This window comes from Symphalangus syndactylus, chromosome 12, assembly GCF_028878055.3.
Source record: "Symphalangus syndactylus isolate Jambi chromosome 12, NHGRI_mSymSyn1-v2.1_pri, whole genome shotgun sequence".
Lineage (NCBI taxonomy): Eukaryota > Metazoa > Chordata > Mammalia > Primates > Hylobatidae > Symphalangus > Symphalangus syndactylus.
In genome coordinates this window covers 143,461,144-143,487,156 of record NC_072441.2, presented here as the reverse complement: position 1 = coordinate 143,487,156, position 26,013 = coordinate 143,461,144, and the positions used below count along the sequence as shown (strand labels likewise).

Here is a 26,013-nt window from a genome sequence, read left to right as displayed (position 1 = left end):
CAGCCTCCCTTTCCCTGGCCCCGGGTCCCAAGTGCAGTCAATGTCCCCAAGGCCAACCTATTGTGGAAGGAGCTGATGGCCAGAGAGACTTTAGGAAGCTTCCGAAGAGGCCTCTCTTAGTGAGGATCTTGTTGCTCAAACTTGGAGAGAATTACTTTGGATTCAGGGCCAGGGTGAAGGTGTAAATAGGATGACAAAAATCACAGGCTTGATATCAGGAGGAATTTTTTTTTTTTTTTTTTTTTTGAGACAGTCTCATTCTGTCACCCAGGCTGGAGTGCGATGCCATTTCCCAGGTTCAAGCGGTTTTCGTGCCTCAGCCTCCCAAGTAGCTGGGATCACAGGTGTGTAACACCATGCCTGGCTAATTTTTGTATTTTCAGTAGAGATGGGATTTTGTCATGTTGCCCAGGATGGTCTCGAACTCCTGGCGTCAAGTGATTCACTCGCCTCATCCTCCCAAAGTGCTGGGATTACAAGTGTTAGCCACCACACCTGGCCGAGATCTGATCATTTTTTAAAAAGAAATTAGGCTATTTCAGGAATCCTCACTTTAAGGACAGGTCAGTCTTTGTCAGGAGCCCTCAGTTAAGGTAAAATAAAGTTATGTCAGAAGCCCTCAGCAAAAGGCAGGTGGAACTTTCCCAGGAGCCTTCTCAGCAACCTTTAGTTAAAAATAATTGAAGCCTTCCCAGGAGCCCCCAGTTGCTCAGGTTAAAGCATCAAACCATCTCCCCTATACCCCCTGCCACCAGGGGTGGTTTTTTGCTAAGGAGGCAGAACTTCTCCTCTTTATGCATTACATCCCTGGCCAAGACAGGGAGTATGTGTTTCTGTATTGCTATAGCTTCACTCAAGAAAGCATCGCTTACTCTTTAAGTTCTTAAACAAAGGCAAAAAAAAAAAGCTTTTGGATATCTGGCATGCTTTACTAGGGTATTATGTCATTACTGTTATTAATTATCATTAACAGTCTTAAAATACGCCTATTAACGATCTTAACACAAAATAACAGTGCAGGTCTTAGCCAAGAGCGGCATAATTACCTATTAATGAGATGTAAATTTCCCAGGGAAATGACAGATCTAGAAGCACCACCTTCTGAACATAATAAAGTCAATAATAATAATAGTGTATAATCTGAAGATATTAGTGTTAATTTGAATTCTAACACCATATTTAAACAGACTGTGAGAAGTACAAATTATTTGCATAGCACAAACTAAAAGCCCCTAATCCATGCTATTAAGGAAAAATCGATTGTTCTTCTCTGAATGATATAAAACTGACTCTTGGAGGTAACTGTACAGTGTTTTCAGTGGCTTATTTTATTTCTTTTACTTAGGGTTTATATGTCTTTTATTTTCAAAAACAACCTGAGGTACCTTATACAATGAAGCCCAATATAAAACAGAATTAAAAAAAATAAAAACACAACAAAACCCAGTTAACAGGGACAGAGAAGTAGATGTTACCAGGCCCTCAGGATAAACGACTGCACATAAGCTTTTATTTCAATTCTCAGTTTCCTGGGAACCAAGAGGGACAATTTAAGTTACTGGTTAGTTAACCAGCCTTGTTAGGACAGGAGCAAGCTCTGGGTCTGAAGAACACTTCCCTGCATCTGTGAGCGATGCAGTCCTGCTTGTGGCTATTAGGACATCGCATCTCCCGCTCCTGTGGCCGAGGAGGGAGGCACTTACCTTCATAGGTGGCACGGAAGCCTTGGGCACTGATTGCATAGTCGCTGATGAGGTGCAGAGAGAGGGTGGAGGCTGCACTAACAATGGTGGCTGGCAGCTGAAAGCCAGTGAGCCTGAAAGACAAAGAAGTGGATTAGGGAGAATGACCCCCCTTGGGAAACTACACATCCATGAAGCATTTATTGAGTGCCTGCTGGATACGCAGTGCCGATCTAGGCACATGGAGGGTGTTCAAAGACCAAGTGATTCTCAGCAGAGGTGATGAAAACCAGCAGGTTTCTGCCCCAGAAACATGAGGAAGTGACTCCCCCCAAAGCCATGGTCTAATCCCCAACCTGGAGGCTTGCCTGCTTCCTTTGTGTTTCCTCTTTTCTCCTTTTCTGATTTCTTTTCCTGTCTCCTCTCTTTCTGGCTGAGGTCCTGTGAGGCTCCGGGTAAAATTCCCCGTGAGTTTACAACTAACAATTGCCAGTAGACAATATTTATTCACATAGTAAGGGAAATAGAGCCAACTCTAAGTAGAAGAATGAGGATGCTTCTTATCATAGACTTTATTCTTTCAAAGGAATGTCTACTGCTTTTATAGAAATAAGTGCCTATTAGTTTTTAAAGAAAGCAAAAAATAAAAAACCAACACAATCTAGAAATAATTATTCCTGACAGTTGACATACAAAGAGATGGTGGGATCAATAGATGGCATCATATTCAATGAAATAATTTCATACAAATGGGATCAAACTGTGCATGCTATTAAAATTAAAATGTTTAAATTTTCTTTCTGGAATTTAACTGAATAAAAGGAAACAGGTGTGAAGCTAAAGGAATTGTTGAACCTGAAATAATATGCTTTTAGCACAAGATAATCATTTTTAAGGATTCCTCTAACGGAAAAAGATACCACTGAACACTTGGGAATACATTTAGGAAAGACCTTGTCCACTGCTGGGCGTCCATGCATAGTGACCCTCACAGGGACCTGATTGTGCACACAGGTCATAGTGAGGTGGCCAGTCTCCTACACACCTTTGTCCTTAACCCCCTCTAAGCCTCAGCCTACCTTACCACACCCAGGTAGGAATCTAGGAGGAATTTCAAGGTTTAACTTTGTCCCTGTTTTTAGGTAATTTGAAATATCTGTGGTTCTCCTGGATGCCGCTGTATACCTCCCACTGCTATACAATATCTTGATGCCCAGGATATCCACCGAAGGGCATGAGTATTGGGCTCAGGTGAGTTAAATCAGACATTTGTTAACAGACACTGTGAAAACCCTTATGCTAGATGAAGCCCCTGCCCTTCCCACCATCCTAACCTTGTGGGATTCATGTTAACTCAGAATAGACTCAAGAAAAAGCAAAGAAAAAATGATCAAATTATGCAGCAGGCAACCAAATAAGTTTCAAGGGCATCTTCTCTTCAAATATAAACACATCCAGCAAAAGATCCCTACCCTCACCCCATATTCATATACTCTCTCTCAACAAAAATGTATACATAAAATAATGAAATCCTACATATTATAAGGAAACAAACTTTGTTTAATCATCTTATGCTGGGGAAGGGCCTTCTAAGCAAGACATGCAGAGGACTCTCTTTGCACCTACTTGCCCTGTCAGTCTTCCATGGGAGCTGTCCATGGCATGGAGTTCTGATAGGTACTCCACCTGCCCACTAGCCACAGAGCTGGGTAAATGATCAATCACAACATACTATCCCTCATTTTTATGGACTGGCTCAGGGTATGGGGAAGAGGGAAGAGACCATACCACCCAAGCAGAGTCATTCTGAGTCCTTCTATGGGATATAATATACAGACTCTGAAAGCCTTTTATTTTTGGACCTTAAACTACTACAATATAAGCTTAAGACTCCCAGCAGCCTTTTTATCATCACACAGAGACTATCTGCTTTAGAGAAAATGATATCGCCAGATAGATATAAATAAAAGCTGAGCAGTGGCAAGAGAAGAGAAACAGAACCCTGATGATGTATTTTTCAGATCCTTAATCCACACAGCGAGATCTATCCCTTCAATGCCTAGTTACATAAGCCAACATTCTTTCTTTACTATCCTTTTTTCTTAAACTCGCTTGACTTGGTTTTCTATCTCTTGAAATTGAGTACTAATGGATACAAAATGAAACCCCAGAGGCCTTAAAGGAAAAGATTGATTAATAACTACGTGGAAATTAAAAGCATGTATGTGTGACAAAGCACTGTAAAAGATAATGAGAAAAGTGCAAACTGAAAGGTTACGAATATGTGACAGGAGGAGGATTCGTATTTATAACCTAGAAAAAGTACTTACAAATCAGTAAGAAAAAGGTAAACAGCTAGGAGGAAAAAGGCAAAAGATACAATACAAATTAACGATCCACCTAATTAATATAAAAATGTGAAAACTGAAACCCCAAGACTCATTTTTCACCTATCTAGAGTTGGCAAGGGCTAAGGAAAACAGATCCTGCACTTAACAGGATAATAAGGAAATAGTACAAATTACACACACGTATTTGACACATTAAATGAAATGGGCACAAACTTGAAAAGCATAAACTACCATAAGTTTCCCAATATGAAACAGATCATTTAAATAGCCCTGTAACTATTAAGGAAATTGAATTAGTAATTTTTAAACTCCCAAAAAAGAAATATCTAGGCCTAGATGATTTCACTAGAGAATTCTACCAAACACATAAAGAAGAATTAACACCAATTCTACTCTAATCTCTCCCAGAAAAGAAGAACAAACATTTCCAAACTCATATTATGAGGCCAGTATTACCCTGGTACCAAGCCAAAGACAATACAAAGAAAGAAAAATGAAGATCAATATTTCACATGAATACAAACACAAAAACTTTAACAAAATATTGGCCAGGAGAATTCAGCAATATATAAAAATATTTATACACCATAACCAAGTGGGGTTGTGTCTAAAGATGCAAGGCTGGTTCAACATTTGAAAAATCAATCAGTGTAACGTACCATATTAACAGGCTAAAGGTAGAAAAATCACATGACCACATCAATTGATGCAGAAAAAGTATTTGACACATTTCAACACCTGTTTGTAATTAAACGAAAAAAAATTCAGAAACCTACAAATAGAGGGTAAGTTTCTGAACTTGATAAAGAACATCTACAAAAAAAAAAAAAAAAAGACAGTAGCTGACATCACACTTCATGGTGAAAGACTGAATGCTTTTCCCTTAAGATTGAGAAAAAGGCAAGGATTCAACAACTCAGTTAGAAAATCAGCAAAAGACATGGAAGAGACATTTCACCAAATAAGATATATGCATGGCAAATAAGCACATGAAAAGATGTTCAACATCACTAGCCTTTAAGGAAATACAAATTAAGACCATGAAGAAATACTACTACATACCCATTGGAACAGCTAAAATAAAACACTGTGGTCACGATACCCAATGCTGGTGATGATACAGGAAAACTGGATTCCTCATACAATGCTGGTAGAAATGCAAAAACATGCAGCCACTCTGGTAAATAGTTTGGCAGTTTAAGAAAAAAAAAAAAAAAAAAAAAAAAAAAAAAAAACACATAACTATACAACTCAAGAGAAGTGGAAACTTATATCCATTATGCCCAAAATCCTATGCATAATTGTTCATAGCAGCTTTATTCCTAATAGCCCAAACTGGAAACAACCAAAATGTCCTACAATAATAGGTGAATGACTCAACAAACTGGAGTACATCCATACCATAGACTACTACTCAGCAATAAACAGGAATGGACTATGAATACATGTAGCAACTTGGGTGGACCTCAAGGTTATTAAGCCAAGTAGGGAAAAAAAGCTAATCTCAAAAGATCACATGCCATATGATTCAATTTATATAACATTCTAGAGATGATAAAATTAAAGAGATGGAAAACAGATTAGTGCTTGCTAGAGACTAGGAATCGTAAGAGGAAGGGAAATGGATATGACCATAAAGAGGTAGTATGAGGAGATTTTGGGTGATGGAATCTTTCTGTGTCTTGATTGCAGTGATGGTTATGGGAATCTGCATGTGATAAAATGACATAGAACTATACACACACATTGCACCAATGGCAGTTTCCTGGTTTTGGGAGTGTGCTATAGTTACATAAGATGTAACTATTGGAGGAAACTGGGAGAAGGGTACATGGAACCTCTCCTGTGGATCTATTATTATTTCAAAATAAAAAGTTTTATGAATACAAATCTACCATATTGACTTCTGACTAGCTCCAGTCTTGAGAATGCCTCCTGATTCCTATTTACTGTTTCTAGCACAAGAACATGTCAATCTTGATGTTATCATACAAATTACAGGCTATGACACATACAGTACCCTTGGCCTGTTCTAGAGGCTGCTTTTCATTGTCTTGCTGGACACATACACCCTTTCCCTATGGTACATAAACCCTGGGTCTGGGGAGTAACATTGCAGAGATCTACCTGCCTTGTGGCTACCCAAGACCATGCTTCTGTCTGTGAATTTCCCCAGTAAAACACCCTTTACCAATAAAAAATTAAATTTAATAAGTTTTAAAAAATTATATCTATGGCTCATATTATATTGCTATTGGACAGTACTCCAGTCCTCCATTAGATCAGACTTACACTCAGTGTCCCTGGATTGGGCTTTGAGCTTTGTCTTTTCCAGGCCCCTCACTCCAGCCGCCTCCTATCCACTCCAGCCTGTATTGCACCCTCCCCGCCCCCACCGGCAGCATTGACTGCAGCCTTGCTGATTACCAGTACCAGAACTCAGGCCATAGGGCCCCCGTTAGCCTATTCCTTGGCTTCCTGTTGACTTGCCCATACACCAGTTGCCCATTCCCTCCCCCGAAATAGTCATATCTTCAGTGACAGACTGACATCATCCCATTGAACCCTATAGATTAAAATAGTAAATTGTCCCTAGCGAGGCCAGACCTGTATCTGGTTCCCCAGGCCCCATCCTAGCAAGCTCTGGTTGTCTCTATCTCCAGGTGGGCCCAATTCACAGCAGCTGCAACTTGTCTCTCACCCATGTCTACCAGAATTATGCCCTTGGGTGCCCTTCCTAGACACTCAGCCTAGGGATCATCCTTTCCTTCAACTACATAGAGCCTCATGGAGGAAGCTCAAGCCTCACCAGGGCTTCTCCTATGAAGTCCTCTCTGAGAATGGCATTCCTCTCACTAAGCAGAAATTGTTGATTTTATTCCCCAACTTAGTTCCAGGATATTTTTGCACTGCCATTAAAGATTCCTAGACCCTAGTTTCTCGGTACTATATTGACGCAAGCTGTGAATAGCTAATGTACACTGTCAACAAACAATTACAGTTTTATCACTTACAATATATGGAATTGCAGCTTGCTAGGCATTTTCTTTAATCAGATATTTACCACTAGCTCTGCTCTTTCCCAGGGTTGGTAGATAAATTCTAACAGGGAGGATTCCTCAAAGGTGCTAGCTAAGGCTGGGGGAGGGGATGGGAAATTGAATCTCCCCAGCTGGATACCTGAATCATCGCTCCCCCACCCACTCATCTTTTGAGATCGATTTTAGACACACTGATGACCCCACAGTTAGGAGGAGCTATGGTGTTGCATGACGGAATGAGCGAATAAAACTTTCAGACATTCCCATCTTTTATCTGACAAGATTAAATACCATATTGAAAGAGGTGAGGTATCCTTCAATAGTGAAATCCAGACTTAGTAGAGAAATGCAGTAAAATGATGGCAAGGCAAGCGAGAGTCCCCTGTTGCTATGAGTTATCCTCCTTGCAGACTCTAAAATGCAGAGAGAACAGCATTTTGCAAACAGGTGGCACAGCAAAACATGTAAAACAATACTCATCTTCTGCTTTACATCAGCCTTATTGTCTTCCCATTTTCTCCAGTGTCTTTTCTTTGTTTTTGCCTTCCTGCCAAAAGTAACCCAGAGTCTTGAAAACGGGATGGCCAGGACACCATATACTCCTCATTTCTCAGCTCAGAATCTATCCACAGCCTCCCACTGTTCTTAGGATTAAAGCCAGAATCCCTAACGATACAACTGAGCTTCCTGCCTTTAGGTGTCACTGAGGCCTTGGGCACATCAGCAACGCCCAGTGTGCACTGAGACCTGAGGGTCTTCCTGGAATGCGAGGTCTATGTAAGACCTTGCTTGGGAGAATCCCAACAGTGGCTGAAGTGAAATTCTTCCTCTTTATGCATGGGACTCAAAGTCAAATTGTTTTTAATGCAGGAATATGACATTTCTTCCACCCAAGTGAAGTGTCTGCAAATTCCTACCCATGGAAATAAAAGCTCATTTTCTTACTCCAGGAGTTTGTGCCCATGTTTGAGAACTTCAAGGCTCTCAAGTTGACCAACTACTCACTTCCTCAGGCTGGGGTCTCTTGGCTTTGACATGCCAGGCTTGCAGCAAGGAGACCCTAAAAGACCCCTCACCCTGTGGGGTGAGGAACAGTTGAAGAAAGTGGGCACGTATAGTCTGGGGTCCAAGAGAGTTGGCAAGGCAGAGGATAAGAACTGTCTCCACATCCCTAGGGCCATGCTTGACACACCAATGTCCTCATGAAATGCTTGGCAAGGAAGCAGGACCACAGGACAGAGGCTCCAGAGAGACACACTTGGACTCCACACACAGAAGAACGCTGGCATTCACATCTGCCAAAGGTATGAGTGTGCCACCTCTCAAGTTCAATCCAATTTTCATCCGTCAAATATTTACTGAGTGGCAACAGGTCTCAGACGCTGATCCTCAGAGAGGAGGAGGAACACACCAGGTTGAATCTTGGGCCAAGCTCATCAGAGACATGGCTTTGCTTTTGCCAGTCAGAGAACCAATGAGAAAGGCCATAATGAAACTCTGATCTCAACAAACTCCAACCTGGAATCATGGAGTCTATTAGTACACTGGGTTGACCCCATTACTGGAGTAAATGTAAGTCTTGATTCCTGCTTGATAGAAAAACATGGAAGACAGGGAAAGATGGAAGAATTACGCTTTTTCCAAATGTCTTCCAGGCACATGGAACTTTCTGGAACTGTCTGGAGTAGGGCGGCTGGCAAATCAAAACACTATCTGCCAAGCCTGTCAGTGTGACAAGTGTTGCTTACACTTTTATTCCTGAGGTCAAATTGGCATGTCTTTTTTCATATCACTGTTTGATGTGCTAACAGCCTTAAATGAGAACCATTCAATAAAAGCCCAATTTGCTATATTACCATTTATTCCTGGATAATTCTATATTAGTTTGGCTCTTTAAGATTGTCTCTGTGCTGCCCCAAGATCTGGAGAACCACGTGATAAATCCCCACTTTTCATAACTTTCTGAGGATGGAGGCAGAGCCCTGAGTCGTCCCTGAGTGAGTGTTGCTGGGAGTGGTTCCCCAGGCCTCAAGTGAAATAAGAGATCTGGATCAGCTAGAAGGACATAATGATCAGGAATGACAGAGATGGATGGCTGTCTGGGTGACGTGGCTCGAGGCTTTGCCTTGCAAGACCTGGCCTGCCTTTCTTTCTACCTCAGCTCACGGCTCTCTCCCCTTTGGTCTTTCCCCGTCCACCCACACTGGCTTTTTTTTTTTTTTTTTTTGAGAAGGAGTCTCGCTCTGTGGCCCAGGCTGGAGTGCAGTGGCATGATCTCGGCTCACTGCAAGCTCTGCCTCCAGGGTTGACACCATTCTCCTGCCTCAGCCTCCCGAGTAGCTGGGGTTACAGGTGCCTGCCACCACACCTGGCTAATTTTTTTTTGTATTTTCAGTAGAGACAGAGTTTCACCGTGTTAGTCAGGATGGTCTCGATCTCGATCTCCTGACCTCGTGATCCACCCGCCTTGGCCTCCCAAAGGGCTGGGATTACAGGCACCCGCCACCACGCCCAGCTAATTTTCTTTGTATTTTTAGTAGAGATGGGGTTTCAAGGTGTTAGCCAGGATGGTCTCCATCTCCTGACCTCGTGATCTGCCTGCCCCAGCCTCCCTAACTGCTGGGGTCACAGGCGTGAGCTGGCTTCTTATACTGTCCTTGAAGGTGCCACATCTCTTCCCATCTCAGGGCCTTTGCAGATGCTGTCCCTAGGACTCTGTGCCCAGATGTCTCCCTTAGCCACCCAGGCCGCCTCCACCTTACCTTCCCCCCAACCCTGCATTAGCTTTTCAGGGCTCACTTTCAGCATCAGTTCCTCTGGGAAAGAGTTTAGCGATCCTTGATAAATGTCCTCAGAGAACAGAGTACTTCTGCTTTGTAACATTCATCCCAATGATCATGAATCAATTTTCTTATTGAATTTTTATATATCTGTCTTTCCTTCTTGATGGTAAGTCTCTTGGAGGCAAAGACTATCTATAACCTTTTCACTATATCACTAGTGTACAGCACATATTAGATGCAATATAGAGTGAACAAATGAAGGTTTTACTATGAGAAAGACAGACAAGGCCTGACTGCTATCCTTTGAAAGGCCAGCTTGCAAGTATAATCCCTGTCTGGCATCTGGGAACCAGGATTTCAGGAGGGTTCCTTCCATTTCCAGTACTTTCAAGAGAGGTCTAAATAATTTGTACAAACATTATGGTTTATGCTGAACACCTGCTTTCCGCCTGGGAGCCTAGAATTTTGGTATGTGTCAGGAAGAGGGGTCTAGGTAATCATCTCTGTGGGAAAACCCTGGGCAATGAATCTCTGCTGAGCTTTCCTGGTTGGCAATATTTCATATGTGTTGTCACAATTAGTTGCCAGGGGTTTGAAGCACGACCTATGTGACTTTGCCAGAAGAGAACTCTTGAAAGCTTGTGCCTGGCTTCTCCCAGCCATCACCCCAGGATGCACCTTTTCCCCTTGCTGACTTTGTTCTGTATCCTTTCACTATAATAAATCATAGCCATGGGTACAAATTTATCCTGAATCCTATGAGTCCTAATAAATCATGGGGGTGGTGATATGGACCCCCCAACACAGAGACTAACAAATTAATACCACCAGATTTTTCTGGAAAGTACCAAAACTAGGTTATTTTTCAAAGCATGTTTCTAGAGTGTTCACCGGTTAAACAGAATTGGGAAATGCTGGGTTAAACAAAGCGAGGACTTTTCAGAAAACAACAAATAAAATGCATAGGAGGATTTTAACAAGCTAAGTCAATGTAAACCTTCAAGGCTGGAATAGATTATGTAACAGATCCCAAACCCATTATATTATAGCCCCTTTTATTCTTAAAGCATCCTGTGGGCTGGGGTTCTGTGGAACCCTCTCTGGGAAACAATAGGCCCAGAGAATGCAGGTTATGGAGCTGAGGCTGTTGCTACAACAATCATGAGGCTGTTGCTATGTCAGCCATGAGGCTGCTGACACTCCCTGTCTTGAAAGTTGCGAAACCCAGAGTGACCAAAGGTCTGAGATGTGGTTCTGTGCTGCCCCAAGACCTGGATAACCATGTGATAAGCCTCCACTTCCGAGGGTGATCTACGCGTGTCTCTTCTTTGCAATCTTAAAGAGCCCAACTAATATAGAATTACCCAGGAATAAACAGTAATATAGCAAATTGGGCCTTTATTGAATGGTTCTCATTTAAGGCTGTTAGCACGTCAAACAGTGATATGAAAAAAGACATACCAATTGACCTTGGGAATAAAACAGTAAATGTAAGCAACATTTGTCACACTGACAGGCTTGGCAAATAGTGTTTTGATTTGCCAGCAGCCCTACTCCAGACAGCAGCTACTAGTTAGATACATAAACCATTAAGCTAAAAACAGAGCTATCATTACAGGCATCATCTAGTAATTTGCAGGTAATTGATGGACATTAGTCATAATCACACACCATACACACACACACACGCACGCACCCCTACAAACACAGGTTTTCACTGGTAATTCCCCTTGGCATTTCATCAAGAGCTTCTAAAACTGAGAAATGTGGAAAATCTAGGCTTTTTGTGCCTTTCTATATATACATCATAGACCCCTTTATTCTTAAGGCATCTTGTGGGCTGGGGTTCTGTGCAACTCTCTGTGGGAAAGGATATGCCCAGAGAAGGTAGATCATGGAGCTGAGGCTGTAGCTACATTAGCTATGAGACCACTGACACTCTCAGTCTTCAACACCCTGAAACCCAGAGTGAGAGGAAGTCTAAAGAGATGATTCTTGTGCTGTCTCAAGATCTGGAGATCCTTGTAATAAACTCCCATTTAAGAGGGCAATCTTGCATTAGCTAGATATCTGCTGAAAAAACCCAACTTACATCCAAAGGATCTTGTCTAGAATGTCCCTGCCTCTCCAGAAAACATCTACTAGCTCTGCAAACCTCTGCTTTCAGCTGCATATGTGCGTTTATTTTTGGAGGCCGGGATACCTGTCTTAAGTATGACTGGATGGGAGCAAAGCTAGACCTCCGAATCTCCATCTACAGTACACTTTCTAGGATGTGGACTCTCTTGAGAAGCAAGATCTGGAGTCACAGCAGACCCACCTGCTGAGGTCTAAACATAAGGGAGAAGCACTATGTTCAGAATGCAAATCCTCTAAGCACACTAGCTCCGTCAAAACCCAGGGGTGTTTCCCATTGGACTGCAGCTTCTCCTTCTGCAGCAGGGAGCCCTCTTGACGTGCTCTACCCCAACAGTTCCCAAATCATGTTGCACAGAATACTATCCAGTGTGATGTTAGTAGGTTTGCCTGAAAAAAATAATTTTGGGAAACGCACCATGGTTCCCAAACGGTGCACCAAGGTGCCCCAGGGCATTGCAGTGAGTTTACAAGGGTAACCAAGGACTATTTTAAACTTTCAAAGGAAATAGTGGCACTTAATATCTGCTGGACACACAAACTGTTAGCTCAAGGTGGTTCAAAATTTCAATGTAAAGCTACCTTCCGTTAGATGACATCGTATCTTTGCAAAGCTTTGGTGGTTGGTGTGATGGGAATTGGGGACCATGTGTGAATCAGTGTGGAACAGGATATGCAGGTGGTAGTGTCCAATCTGAGTCCAAGGTTTGAGAATCTTTGCAATGACCAACAAGGAAACACATACCATTAGCAATCAATTGTTACTTAACAATTATTTAAGGATGAAATAAAAATGTTTTTCTTTCAATTTATATTATCTTTTCAAACAGATACAGAGTTGTTGGGGTATAAATACTCAGTTATTTGGACCTAACTACTTAATAAGTGGAGCTAATAGGTATTTCTTTTACCCATGGAGCACCGTGGAAACATTACTGAGACACTAATGGCACCTAAGAAACTTTGGGGACCTTTGCATTACTGTATGAAAAGCTTTGGAAAGTCCTGAATAATAGACAAAGACAGTTGGATCCAGCAGGCCCCACACTTCTTGGTTCAGTACATGCATGAATAGCTTTATTTATGACCTCAGTTGAGAAACTAAATAGATGCTGCCCATGATTTGTCTCTATGATCTGATAGGTTCACAAAAGAGATTAAGGCTGGCTTATTCCCACCAGTAACAATTACAAATTTTTCTCATCAATCATTCATTCCACAAATATTAATTGTATGCCCTATTAAACGCTATGTATTATGCTTAGTTCTCATGATAAAAATTCATAAGACATGGACTCACTCTCGAGGGATTTACCCTCAAATGGAGGCATTTACATTAATTTATCTAGAAATCCAGCCAGTTCTCATCACCTTCATTACTACCATCCCGGAATAGGACACCTCCATCTCTTGCCTCAATTACTGCAATAACCTCCTAACCAGTCTTCCTACTTTCCCCCTAGTCCACCTACAGATGCTCCTTAACACAGCAGCCTCTGTGATCATCTGAAGTCAGATCATCACACTTCTCTGCTTGAAACCCTTCCAAAGGCATCCCACTCTATTTGGGATAAAAGCCAAAGTCAGGCCGGGCGCAGTGGCTCACACCTGTAATCCCAGCACTTTGGGAGGCCGAGGCGGGCGGATCACGAGGTCAGGAGATCGAGACGACGGTGAAACCCGGTCTCTACTAAAAATACAAAAAATTAGCTGGGCGTGGTGGCAGGCGCCTGTAGTCCCAGCTACTCAGAGAGGCTGAGGCAGGAGAATGGCGTGAACCCGGGAGGCGGAGCTTGCAGTGAGCCGAGATTGCGCCACTGCACTCCAGCCTGGGTGACAGAGCGAGACTCCGTCTCAAAAAAAAAAAAAAAAAAGCCAAAGTCTTCATAGTGGTCTAAACGCCCTGGGGAATCCTCTGCTGCCACTACCCACTCCCACTCCATCACCACCCTCCTTATCACCAACTACCTCCCCCCTGCTGGCTCACTCTAACCATAACGGCCGCTTGCCGTTCCTAAAACACACCTGGCAAGTTCTGCCTCGGGCCTTTGCACCTGCTGTTCTCTCAGTTTCCTCCAGCTACCTCTCTCTTCCCCTAGATGTGTATGGCTTGTTCCTTCATCTTCTGCAGGTCTTTGTTCACATACCCTTTACACCGAGGCTTTGATGACTACTCTACTTAAAATTGCAACCCTCCCCCCCTCCTGTCCCATTTCCTGATTCCCCTTGTCCTGCATTTTCTCCTAACACTTATCATAATCTGACTTCCTATGTACTTGATCACTCCTTATTTATTAAGTCTACCTTTTCCCACCAGTGTGTGAATTCCACGAGGGCAGGGATTTCTATCCATTTAGTTCACTTATCTAACCCCAGCATTGAGAACAGCACCAGATACATCATAGGAGGTAATTATCGAAGACAATTATAATGCAATATAGTAAGTGCAGTGATAAGGTTGCATCCAGGGAATTTGATGCACAAGCCTGAGCTGATCTAAAAAGATAAATTGTTAGCCAATCATCCAAAGGGCATGGCGGGCTGTGGTAGGATACGGAGGTCATCTCAAAGAGGATGGCACAAGCAGAGGAAAGACAAAACCCAACTTTGCGTGTAATTTATAAAATTGTTCCCCAACTAATGACAGGAGAACAAATGGATACAACCAGATATTCCTCCTCCACTTGTTTGCCATGACTGCTTAATTACCAGTCTCCCCAAGAGAGGGGATTTTTCTGGAGGCTGCTCAGCCTTCTAGCAGATGCAGACTTCATTTACTTCCACAGAAGCCTGAAAACCCCTGAGGCAGCTTGGTCTTCCATGACAGAGACTGAAGCATCCAGCACCATGTGTCAGAAGGTTGGCAAGGATGGAAATGGGGAAGGAAGCTTTGAGGAAGAGAGGTCGTCATGTTCCAGAAGCCTGCCTCCCACTTCATGGCCAAGGCCTTCTGGCGGTGGCTGTGCAGCAGCTGATAATAATGTTTGTTGTTAACCCGTGCACAGGTGCTGCCTTCCATATCTACCTCCCCTAAATCAGGCTTAGTGACATCACCCATTTAGGAATGGAAACTGCTCCCTGTCAAGGCAGCCCTTAAAGTTTGGACCACCCCAGGAGGTTTGATGCAACAGCTGAGATTTACCCAGGCCCTCAGATGGCGCCAGGCTAGGATTTGTTCCTTGTGTGCCAGAGAGACACAAACAACAACAATTATAAAAATATCAGTGAATGGGCCGGGCGCGGTGGCTCACGCTTGTAATCCCAGCACTTCGGGAGGCCGAGGCGGGTGGATCATGAGGTCAGGAGATCAAGACCACGGTGAAACCCCGTCTCTACTAAAAATACAAAAAAAAATTAGCCGGGCGTGGTGGCGGGCGCCTGTAGCCCCAGCTACTCAGAGAGGCTGAGGCAGGAGAATGGCGTGAACCCGGGAGGCAGAGCTTGCCCTGAGCCGAGATTGCGCCACTGCACTCCAGCCTGGGTGACAGAGCAAGACTCTGTCTCAAAAAAAAAAAAAAAAAATACATATATATATATATCAGTGAATGGTCAAGCAGACTCTCCATCCCGAGGGCTTTGTGCCCACCTACCCCCTCGGACAGCTGCTGAGGCCAACCTGGGGAGCGAGCAGGTGGAGCCTCTGAGAATTCTAAGAAGGCGAAAGATGCTGAACATGCCTGCAAGAGGATGGAGAAGATGGACAGAAAGAATGGGGATCCTCTCCTTACCTGCTCTGTACCACAATGCCCCTCCTGTTGGCCGCCAGAGCTGGTTTTGAGCACTGCGCCTGGGTTGAAAGATTCGGTCTCCATTTAAAGACAGCACTTTACAGTGTGCTACAGGCAGCACCTGTGCATAGGTTAATAGTAAACATCATCATTACTATCAGCTGCTGCACAGCCACCACCAGAAGGTGTTGGCCATGAAGTGGGAGAATATCAGGCCCTGTCTTTGTGAACTGGACAGAAATCCTTGTTGGCCCACTTGGAGGGGAGGGTCAGGCACCAGGACACCATGCCCACTGTTTCCCATACTCCAGGGAACCAGGAGAAACAGGAGCTTCCAGAACCATGGTCTCCAGAAGGCAATGTGGAGAGGCCCTTCTCAGTAAGAGGGGCTCCACGGGGAGCTGCAGGGTACGCTGAGCCCACAGCTGTGAAGTGTGAAACGTGATTACCCAAGCCCAAGTCACAGGTTGTGAACAGGGGAGGGTCAACCTGAATTACATCCAAACCCTCGATATTTGCAGTTAATAGTAAAGAGGCTTTACCTGTGGGCCTCATCTGTAGACAAGAGAGGGAGGAGCCACAGGGGCAGTAAGAGAGTTTGGTCGCTGGAGAGTTTTTGCAGGTGGTTCAGGGACTTTCTCAGGCCTTACTTCCCAGTGTCTGTTGTGAACCTGTAACTCTGCTCCAGCTTCTAGGATGTTTCAGGGCCACTATGTTGCACATCTGTCAGGAGCACCGTTCATATTATGGTAGATGACCCTGGATTCTGAACTGTTGCCTTATCCCTGAATTCTGCTTTTCTGCCTGGACCCTTAGGATAACTGTCAGCTGGACTTCGGAACTGGGTTTTGTGCCCCAACCCCAGATGCCATCTTTTGAATCACTTTTAGTGACACACTGTAAAACAGGGACTTGCTCACCCCTAAGATCCAATCCAAGTGTATAGAGTGAGGTGCCACAAAAGAAGACATGAAACCCTGAAAACAGTGGCAAGATTTAAGGGACTGACATGTGAAAACAATTGAGGTATCACTTCCCAAAAAGGTTCCATTGATTGCGCCTTGTCATACTCTGCTAGTTGCTCTGCTTTATTTTTCTCATGACAATCACCACTACCTGGATGGCTTAGGTCATGGACTGAGTGTTTGTGTCCTCCCAAAGTTTATATGTTGAAGCCCTGAACCTCAATGTATTGGTATTTGGAGGTGGGATCTTTGGGAGGTAATTAGGATTAGATGAGGTCATAAGGATGGGACTTCCATCATGAGATTAGTGCCCTTATAAGAGACCCCTTTCTCTGCCTCTCTTGCCGACTCTCTCTGCAATGTGAAGATGCAGTGAGAATGCAGCCATCCGCAAGCCAGGATGAAACCTCTCACCAGAATCAGGCCATTCTGGCACCCTGATCTTGCATTTTAGCCTTCAGGACAGTTAGAAAATAAATTTCTATTGTTTAAGCCACCCAGTCTATGAGTATTTTCTGATGGTAGCCCAAAGAGACCAAAACAGATTTTGGTACCAGAAGTGGGGTTCCCAAAATGGTACCCTTCCCTGGCGTGATAAGCCAACTACCCTGGTGGCAGTTAGATAACACTGGACTGCTTCCATTGTAGAAGGGGAAGTGTTTTGTTCTTACTGAAACAGACACTTATTTTGGATATGGATTTGCTTTCCCTGCATGCAATGCTTCTGCCAAAACTACCATCCTTGGACTTACATAATGTCTAATCCACTGTCTTGGTATTCCACATTGTGCTGCTTCTGACCAGTAAACTCACTTTACAGCCAAAGAAGTGTGGCAGTGGGCTCATGCTCATGGCATTCACTGGTCCTACCATGTGAACCCTCCATCCTGAAGCAGCTGGCTTGGCAGAACAATGAAATGGCCAATGAGAACACACGGACACAGGAAGGGGAACATCACACACTGGGGACTGTTGTGGGGTGCAGGGAGCGGGGAGGGATAGCATTAGGAAATATACCTAATGCTAAATGATGAGTTAATGGGTGCAGCACACCAACATGGCACATGTATACATATGTAACAAACCTGCACGTTGTGCACATGTACCCTAAATCTTAAAGTATAATAATAATAAAATTTAAAAAAAGACTCAATTACAATGCCAGCTAGGTGGCAATACCTTGCAGGGCTGGGACAAGGTTCTCCAGAAGGCTGTATATCTGAATCAGCATCCATATACAGTGCTCTTTCTCCCATAGCCAGGATTCACAAGTCTAGAAATCAAGGGATGGAAATAGGAGTAGCTCCACTTACTATTAACTCTAGTGACCAACTAACAAAATGCTTCCTTCCTGTTCTATGACCTTATGCTATGCTAGCCCAGAGGTCTTAGTTCCAAAGGGAGGAATGCTCCCCCCAGGTGTCACAACAATGATCCTACTTAGCTGAAAGTTAATGCTATGCTAGTCCAGAGGCTAGCACATGCTATGCTAGCTTATTCTATGCTAGCCCAGAGGTCTTAGTTCCAGGTGTCACAACAATGATCCTACTGTGCTGAAAGTTAAGACTGCTACCCGGGCGCTTTGTACTCCCCATACCTCTGACTCAACAGGCAAAGAAAAGAGTAACTATGCTAGCCAGGGTGATTGATTCTCACTACCAAATGGAAATGGGACTGCTACTGCACAATGGAGGTAAGGAAGATTATGTCTGGAATAAAGAAGATCCCTTAGGTTATCTCTTAGTATTATCATGGCCTATGATTAAGATCAATGGAAAATCAGAACAACTCAATCCAGGCAGGACTATTAACGGCTCAGGCACTTTAAGTTTAGGTCACCCCACGCGGTAAAGAACCATGATCAGCTGTGATGCTTGCTGAAGACAAAGGGAATACAGAATGGGTAGTGAAAGAGTTAGTTATAAATACCAGCTGTGACCACACGGCCAGTTACAGAAATAAACACTGTTATTGTCATGAGTATCCCTCTTTATTTTGTTATGAGTGTTTGCATGTGTATATAAGGATATATCTATTCACATGTGTGTATAAATATACATAAATATAAATATATAAATATACACACATATATATATTAAGTAATATGTGTTTTCTTTCTTATTCCTTTTTCATATAACATAAGATATAAGAACTTTATGTTATGGTATTGAAGTATTGTTATTTTTACACCATAGTATTTAAGTTGCAGGATATCAAGAAGAGTAAACATCATTCCAAGATTTTGTCTCCTCCTCTGGGTGAGGGGTTAATGCCTTTTCAGTAGTATGCAGGATAGTCATGTCATATCAGGCAAAATTGTAAGTTTGTTGTTGTCTTTACTTGGCAATTAAGTGTGTTTTAAGAAGATGTACATAGTGCAGAGTTGACAAGGGGTGGATTTGTGATGGTTAATATCAGGTGCCAACTTTACAGGGCACAGGATGCCCAGATATTTGGTTAAACATTATTATGGGTGTGTCTGTGAGGGAGGTTCTGGGTGAGATTAACGTTTGAATCAGTAGTCTGCCCTTACTAATGGGGCTGGGGATCATCCAATCCATTAAGGGCCTAAATAGAACAAACGTCTGAGTAAGGGAGAAGGTACTCTCTCTGACTGTCTTCAACCGGGGATATTGGTCTTCTCTCCTGTCTTCTGATGGGAACTCAGACTGAAACTTACATCATCAGCTTTCCTGGGTCTCCAGCTTGCCAACTGCAGATCTCAGTCTTCATAACCATGTAAGCCAATTCCTTATAATAAAGCATATGTATACACATACACACACACATCACACATACACATAGTAGCATTCCACATCTGCAGAGTCAACCAACCATGCATTGAAAATATTAAATAATAATAAATAATATTAATAAAAATTTTAAAATAATGCAGTACAATTACTACATAGTGTTTACATTGTATTAGGTATTGTCAGTAATCTAGAGATGATGCAAAGGAAATGGGAGGATATGGGAGGTTATATGCAAATACTGAACCATTTTATATGAGGGACTTACGCATCTGCAGATTTTTATATCCACGGGGGGTCCAGAAATCAATCCCCTATGGGACAACTGTGTGTGTGTGTCTGTGTGTGTGTTATGTGTGTGTGTGTGTAAGAAAGAGAGAGAGGAGAGACAGAGTATCCTATAGGATCTATTGAGTATCCTGTAGGTTCTATTTCTCTGGAGAACCCAGACTAACACAGCTCATTTACATGTGTGTACTTGTTAATTGCCTGTCTTCCTCTATCTGAATGCAAACTCCATTTAGAACAAGAAGGACTGTGTCCATCATGCTTACTCTAGTATGCTCAGTCCCTGGCTCAGTGCCTGGTACACAGTGGATGCTCAGTAAATATACATGAGATTGAATGAATGAATGAGCAGTTGGTGGTATAAGTGTTTCGAGAAGAATTAGGTCATTGGCAGCAAACGCTTTTGAGGGGCTTGGTAAGAGACGACCAAGAGGGTCCGTGGATTTGGCAATGAGGACAGTGGTGGTGACCTGCTCGGGAGCAGCGTCAGTGGCAAGGCTGAAACTGGGGGACAAAGGGCAAGCTGGTGATGGGAAGGAAGCATGTGAGACAAGGAGTTTGGACAGCTCTCTCAATAAGTGGCTTTGGAAGGAAGAGGGTCAATGGCAAACTACTTTTAAACAAAAGCCTCTTTTAACCCCTAATCACAACATGCTCGTTTCTACCTCTCTCTCCTGTCCATCCCTTCCTACACCTTCTCTTGGGGCACACACCATCAGTCATCTCTCATTACTTTATTTTTTTAATAGAATAAGCAAGTTCATGGGCGTTTGTTTCAGTCTCATATTCATTCTCTTGATAGGATAATAATTGATACCATAAGTGACCTCATTAATCAGCAGGGACAATTAGAATGATGTAAGTGGAGGACAGTTCGCCGTGTAGCCTGTCTGGGAGAGACTGAAAGGTCACTAGATCTCGAAGTCAGAATGGGATGCTTCCATGGGTGACTGGCTCTTCTTTAGTCCACCTTCTTGGGTCCCTCCTAGCAAAGTGGACACAAGAAAGCTCCAAGGAAGGTTAACATGTAATGGTGCATGTAGTTTCGATAGAGGTCCATTACGATTGCGGTGCTCTACTGTCCTAGAATCCCTCTTTCTCCCTTTGTTTCTTCAGGAAAACAAGTCTGCATTGCTTCAGAGTCGGAAAAGGCATATGAACATGCAACTTTAGTAGATGAATTTCTTAAAATGTAGTAAGAAACCATGCTATTTGCAGGCGTCCTCTGGCAAATCTTTTGATCAAGTTGAGTTTCTCTGCAAAGTGCATTATTATCATCTTTATTTCCTTTTGAAAAGAGTTACTGGGTGGGAAAGCAGGAAAATACAACAGATATGGAATGTACTGGCTTCAACAAGGCACTTATAAATGCACAAGAAAGGGAAAGATGAGCTAGACTTTATCACAATAAGACCCACTGATTACTGGCTCAACAACTGTACACAGTCGTCAACTGGGAACAGGGCTCTAGTGGCCGGCGACAGAGCTAAATCCGTAGCCCTGCTCGGCCGACCTGAATTTGTAAATAGACTCCCGATTTTGAAATAATTTCAGATTTATAGAAAAGCTGCAAAAATGGCACAGAAAGTTCCTATATACTCTTTATCCAACTTTTCCTAAATGTCAACAGCTTACATAACCATGGCACATTTGTCAAGACTAAGAGATTAGCATAGGTATTTTACTGTTAACTAAGCTGTAGACTTTATCTGGATTTTGCCTGTTTTTCCACAAATGTCCTTCTTCTCTTCTGAGATCCAATCCAGGATACTACATTGCATTTGCCCTGCAATTTTTAATATCTTCGCTGGGAACAGAGATGGCATACTGATCCATTTATGACTAGTACAAAGCCAGCAGGAATGTCCTAGATAATAATTAAGACCGGAATCCAAAAAGTTTCTTCAGGCTTAATCTAGAGAACTTGCACTAAAGACAGGCATCAGTGAACTTTTGTCCTTGGGTCTGAGATCCAAACTATAAAAGTGGTTTCTGGCCAGGCACGGTGGCTCACACCTGTAATCCCTAAACTTTGGGAGGCCGAGGTGGGCAGATCACGAGGTCAGGAGATCAAGACCATCCTGGCTAAGATGGTGAAACCCTGTCTCTACTAAAAATACAAAAAAAAAAAAAAAAAAAATTAGCCGGGTGTGGTGGCGGGCGCCTGTAGTCCCAGCTACTCAGAGAGGCTGAGGCAGGAGAATGGCGTGAACCCGGAAGGCGGAGCTTGCAGTGAGCTGAGATCGCACCACTGCACTCTAGCCTGGGCGACAGAGTGAGACTCCAACTCTTTTAAAAAATAGTGGTTTCCAACCAGGCCACCATCAAACATTACTGGAGCTGGTGATTGTCTCTGATTGTGTGAGTTGGTGTGAAAAAAGCTTGAGACTTTAGGGCACCTTCCCAGAACTACGTCTCTGTAAGGAGAGGTGATGATTCCAGTCTATTCTTTGGGTTTGTTTACCTCCTAAATGCTTTTATTTTTTCTAAATTATTTTCAAAAATAAGAATCTTTTAGAGACACAAGGATGAAGAATAATATAATAAGCACCTGTATATACAACACCCACAAAGGAAATAAAACATTGTAAACATAGTTGGAGCCCCCGGGTAGCTCTGCCTCCCCCTGGCATGGTGACAAGACCCTTTGTAATCTGGCCTCTGCTGCTTCTCCCAGCAGTCATCCACTCTCTCCCCAAACAACAATAACAATAAACAAGCAAATAGCCAGTCTACTCCCAACTTTTCAGCTGTACAAAAATAAACTGTTTTTCCTCTGCTCTCACTCCACGAGAATCAACACAGAATACTTCTGTAACCAAATGGAGGTAGGATGGGGTTCCCCACACACCAAACAAGCAATCATTTCTGCAGTGGATGCAGGCTGGATGTCCTCCAATGCAATTCAACTCTGACATCTACCTGGAGTTAGCATCAGGTCCCGTAGGTTGAGGGTTCAGTCTTACAAGACTGCCTCCCACCACAGATGCCAATCACAAGACCCAGGTTGTTTTACCTTTACTTCTGACCAACTGGCTGTAAAGCAAGATTCCCAAGACCCCCTCCCCAGATTTGATTAATTTGCTAACGTGGCTCATAGGACTCAGGGAAATACTTACTTGCATTTACTGGTTTATTATAAAGAATATTACAAAAGATACCAATGAACACCAGATGAAGAGATGGACAGGGCAAGGTATGGAGGAAGGGGCATGGAGCTTCCACATCCTCTTTGAGCATGTCACTCTCCAAGAACCTCCATGTGTTCTGCTATCTGGAAGCTCCTTGAGCCCAGTCTTTCTGAGTTCTTATAGAATCTTCATTACATAGGCATGATTAATTAAATCATAGGCCAGTGGTGATCAACTCAACCTTCAGCCCCTCTCTCCTCCAGAGTTTGCGGGTTGACACTGAAAATCCCAACTCTTTAATCATGGCTTGGTCTTCCCAGTAACCAACCCCCATCTTGAAGATATTTAGGGATGGCAAGCCAACAGTCAACCCATTAGCATTCATAAGATGTGTATCACTTTGGAGATTCCAAGGATTTCAGCAGCCGTGTGTCAGGACAAGAGACAAAGACCAAATATATATTTCACAAGATCACACCAGCCATATAGAATGGCATGCAATGCCCTGAATATCACCATGGTGCACTCACTTCAGCTTCTTTACACCACTGTTCCCCTGCCTGGACTATTCTTCCTACCCCATTTATCCCCTGCTATCTCCCAACTCCCATTTCTTCTTTAAGACTTGTGTTCAAGTGATATCTCCTTAGGAACACCTTCCCTGATTCCTGGTGCTCTGCCTCTAAACTCTCCCAGCTCTGGACACATCCCTCCATGCTGCACTGGCTTTTCTATTTCCTTCATGTTTCTGCCTCAAGATTTGGAGTTCTCCAAGGTCAGGGCCTATGTCTGCTTCATCTCTGGATCCCAATGCTAAGCATAAGGCCTGGAATGAAGAGGTCTTTGGGGAATATTTGAAAGGCCCGCAATTTAGTATAATAATTAGGAAAATAGTCTCTAAAGCTAGTAGTGCTTTGTTTTGCATCCTGGCTCAGCTGTGTGACCTTGGGTAAGTTCTTTAACATGTCTGTGTTCCATTTTCCCCTTCATCAAATGTACAGTTAACAATGGTATCTACCTTATTGAGTACTGAGAGGTTTCAATAACTTAATACAGGCAAAATGTTTTGAATGGTGCTTAGCACAGAATAAGCACTCATAGCTATTACAATTATTTCTATCAAAATGTTCAGCACCTGTTAGCTATATCACCTGGGTTGGATTTCCACTAAAACAGGACCTGTGTTAAGGATTTGGCTACAAGTGAGCTTATTTGGGAGTTGACCCCAAGAGCACAGTGAGGGGAGGGGATATGAAACAGGAAAGAGAAGGCAGCTGAGAAAGGGGACCTAGTCATATTAAGGTGCCACTGGGAATCAATGGAGCCAAATCCCATTGGGGAACACTGGGAGTGAGCATAGAATACGCAACTCAGAGTCATCCTATTACAGGGAGAAGAGGCTGGGGTATCAACCCACTAACTCCCTCATTTTGGGTTGCTGGTTGCTCCCGGGGTCATTAGCTCCAACCAATGAACTACGGATGTGGCATCTACTGGATCTGCTGCATCTCCCCTTCACTCCCAGTGACACCTGAGCAGAGAGTGGGAGCAAAAGCCCAGCTGCACTGCTGACTGTGCCCTGTGGCTGCTTGGAGTCTTGATCTCCTCAAGTCCCTTGAGCACCATAGCCTCTGCCCTGGTTTCTCTGCTTGATTCCATCCTGACCACAACCTCCCAAGGACTGGAACCACAGAGATGCAACAGTGCTGAAAACTAATTCAGGTGCCCACCCAGGATGCCATGTCAACCTCAGCACAGGCTGATGGCTGGCAGGAAGCTTCCCTTCTCCCTTCTCCTAGACCCCTAAACCCTGAGCCTCTCGCTGTTTCTATGCTGTTTCCTGCAGCTTTAGAGTGGGAGGCTCCCGGTGGAGACGATGCCCTGGCAAACTGGCAGGACCCCTCCCCTCCTAGCAACACTACAGCCCCTTACACTGATTGGTGTCTCAGTCCACGCCCCCTTCTGGCAGGCGGCTCAAAGGCCGAGCCAGAGAGAGGTAGGCAGAGAGGGTCCAGCTGCCAGACTCAGTCCTCCAGCCCCTTGCCTCCGCCTCTTGGCCACCGCTTCCCGTTACTCCCTCCCACAAGCCCCCTCGCTTGTTTGTCCCCAGTGCCTGATAATTAGGCTGTGTTTGTTAAACCATGGGCTCCAGCTCTGCTCACCCAGACTCTGCCTACTGTAGATTTTCCTGCAAGGACTGCAGAGATCATAAAAACAACTACCCACCTTATCTCTCTGGCTTATTTACTAACTTGGCCATAAATAATCAGGGCAATTTGCATATTACTACTTGGCTTTTTATAGCACCACACATCTGAGCACTGGCAGGCAAGCTAGGGGCTGGGGTGAGGAGGTGAGCCACACTCTGGGCTGGCAGTGACATTGGCCAGAGCTGCTTCTGGCAGGCTTGGCTTCTCCTGGCCTGAAAGCAGAGAGAACTAGCCTGGGAGTAGGGGCGTGGGAGGAGGGAAAGCCAGTTGTAGTCACCTAGTTGGGACAGGGATGAACACAGCTGTAGTGGGGGTGATAACTCCATTTTCCAAGGATGGCTTTTGAGCTGGGAGAAACAGGGTCCCATTCCCAGGCTCCTGCATCACATAGGAGCTGGGTAGAGCATGGGTGCACTTCAGTCAGACTCCAGCTCTGCCATTTACTTGCTGTGTCACCCCGAGCGGGTCACTTCCCCTCTCGCATCCTTGTTTCCACACCTGCGAAATGGAGATAATGACAGTACCTACCCCAGATGATCTTTGTGATGATTCAATGGGGTGGTATGAGGAAGGCACTTAGCATGATGCCTGACCTAGAGCACGGGCTTGAAATGACGATGATGATGATGATGATATAAAAACAAATCCTCTACATTCCTACAGCTATCAAACAAAATTTATGAAGACAAATAAACCAAGACCTACCCTAAGGAGAGGGAAGTTGCTGAGCCACAGCGTGCAAGGCTGTGGCATCAGAATGGAATATGTGAAGGGCCCACAGTAGCAGAGGAAGTCTATATCCACCAAGGCAGATGAGACAGGGAGAAGGCAGAGTTTAGAGCTGGAATCACCACCTCTGCCTGTTGTCTGGGGATCTGGGTTTGGAGTGGGTGTCAGCTCTGAGGGTCTGAGTGCCCGCTGGGCTGCCCACCCTGGTTGCAACCA

The 26,013-nt window shown here is 43.8% G+C and overlaps 1 protein-coding gene across 6 annotated transcripts in view; it reads right to left on the bottom strand.

Annotated features, from left to right (window-relative positions):
- Positions 1–26,013, bottom strand: part of CSMD2 (CUB and Sushi multiple domains 2) — a 645,703-nt gene that overhangs the window by 526,369 nt on the left and 93,321 nt on the right. For all 6 annotated transcript variants that reach the window (XM_055254886.2, XM_055254887.2, XM_055254889.2 and 3 more), the window contains exon 3: positions 1,704–1,816. In XM_055254886.2, the coding sequence (XP_055110861.1) occupies positions 1,704–1,816 (113 nt within the window). The remainder of the gene's footprint in view (positions 1–1,703; positions 1,817–26,013) is intronic.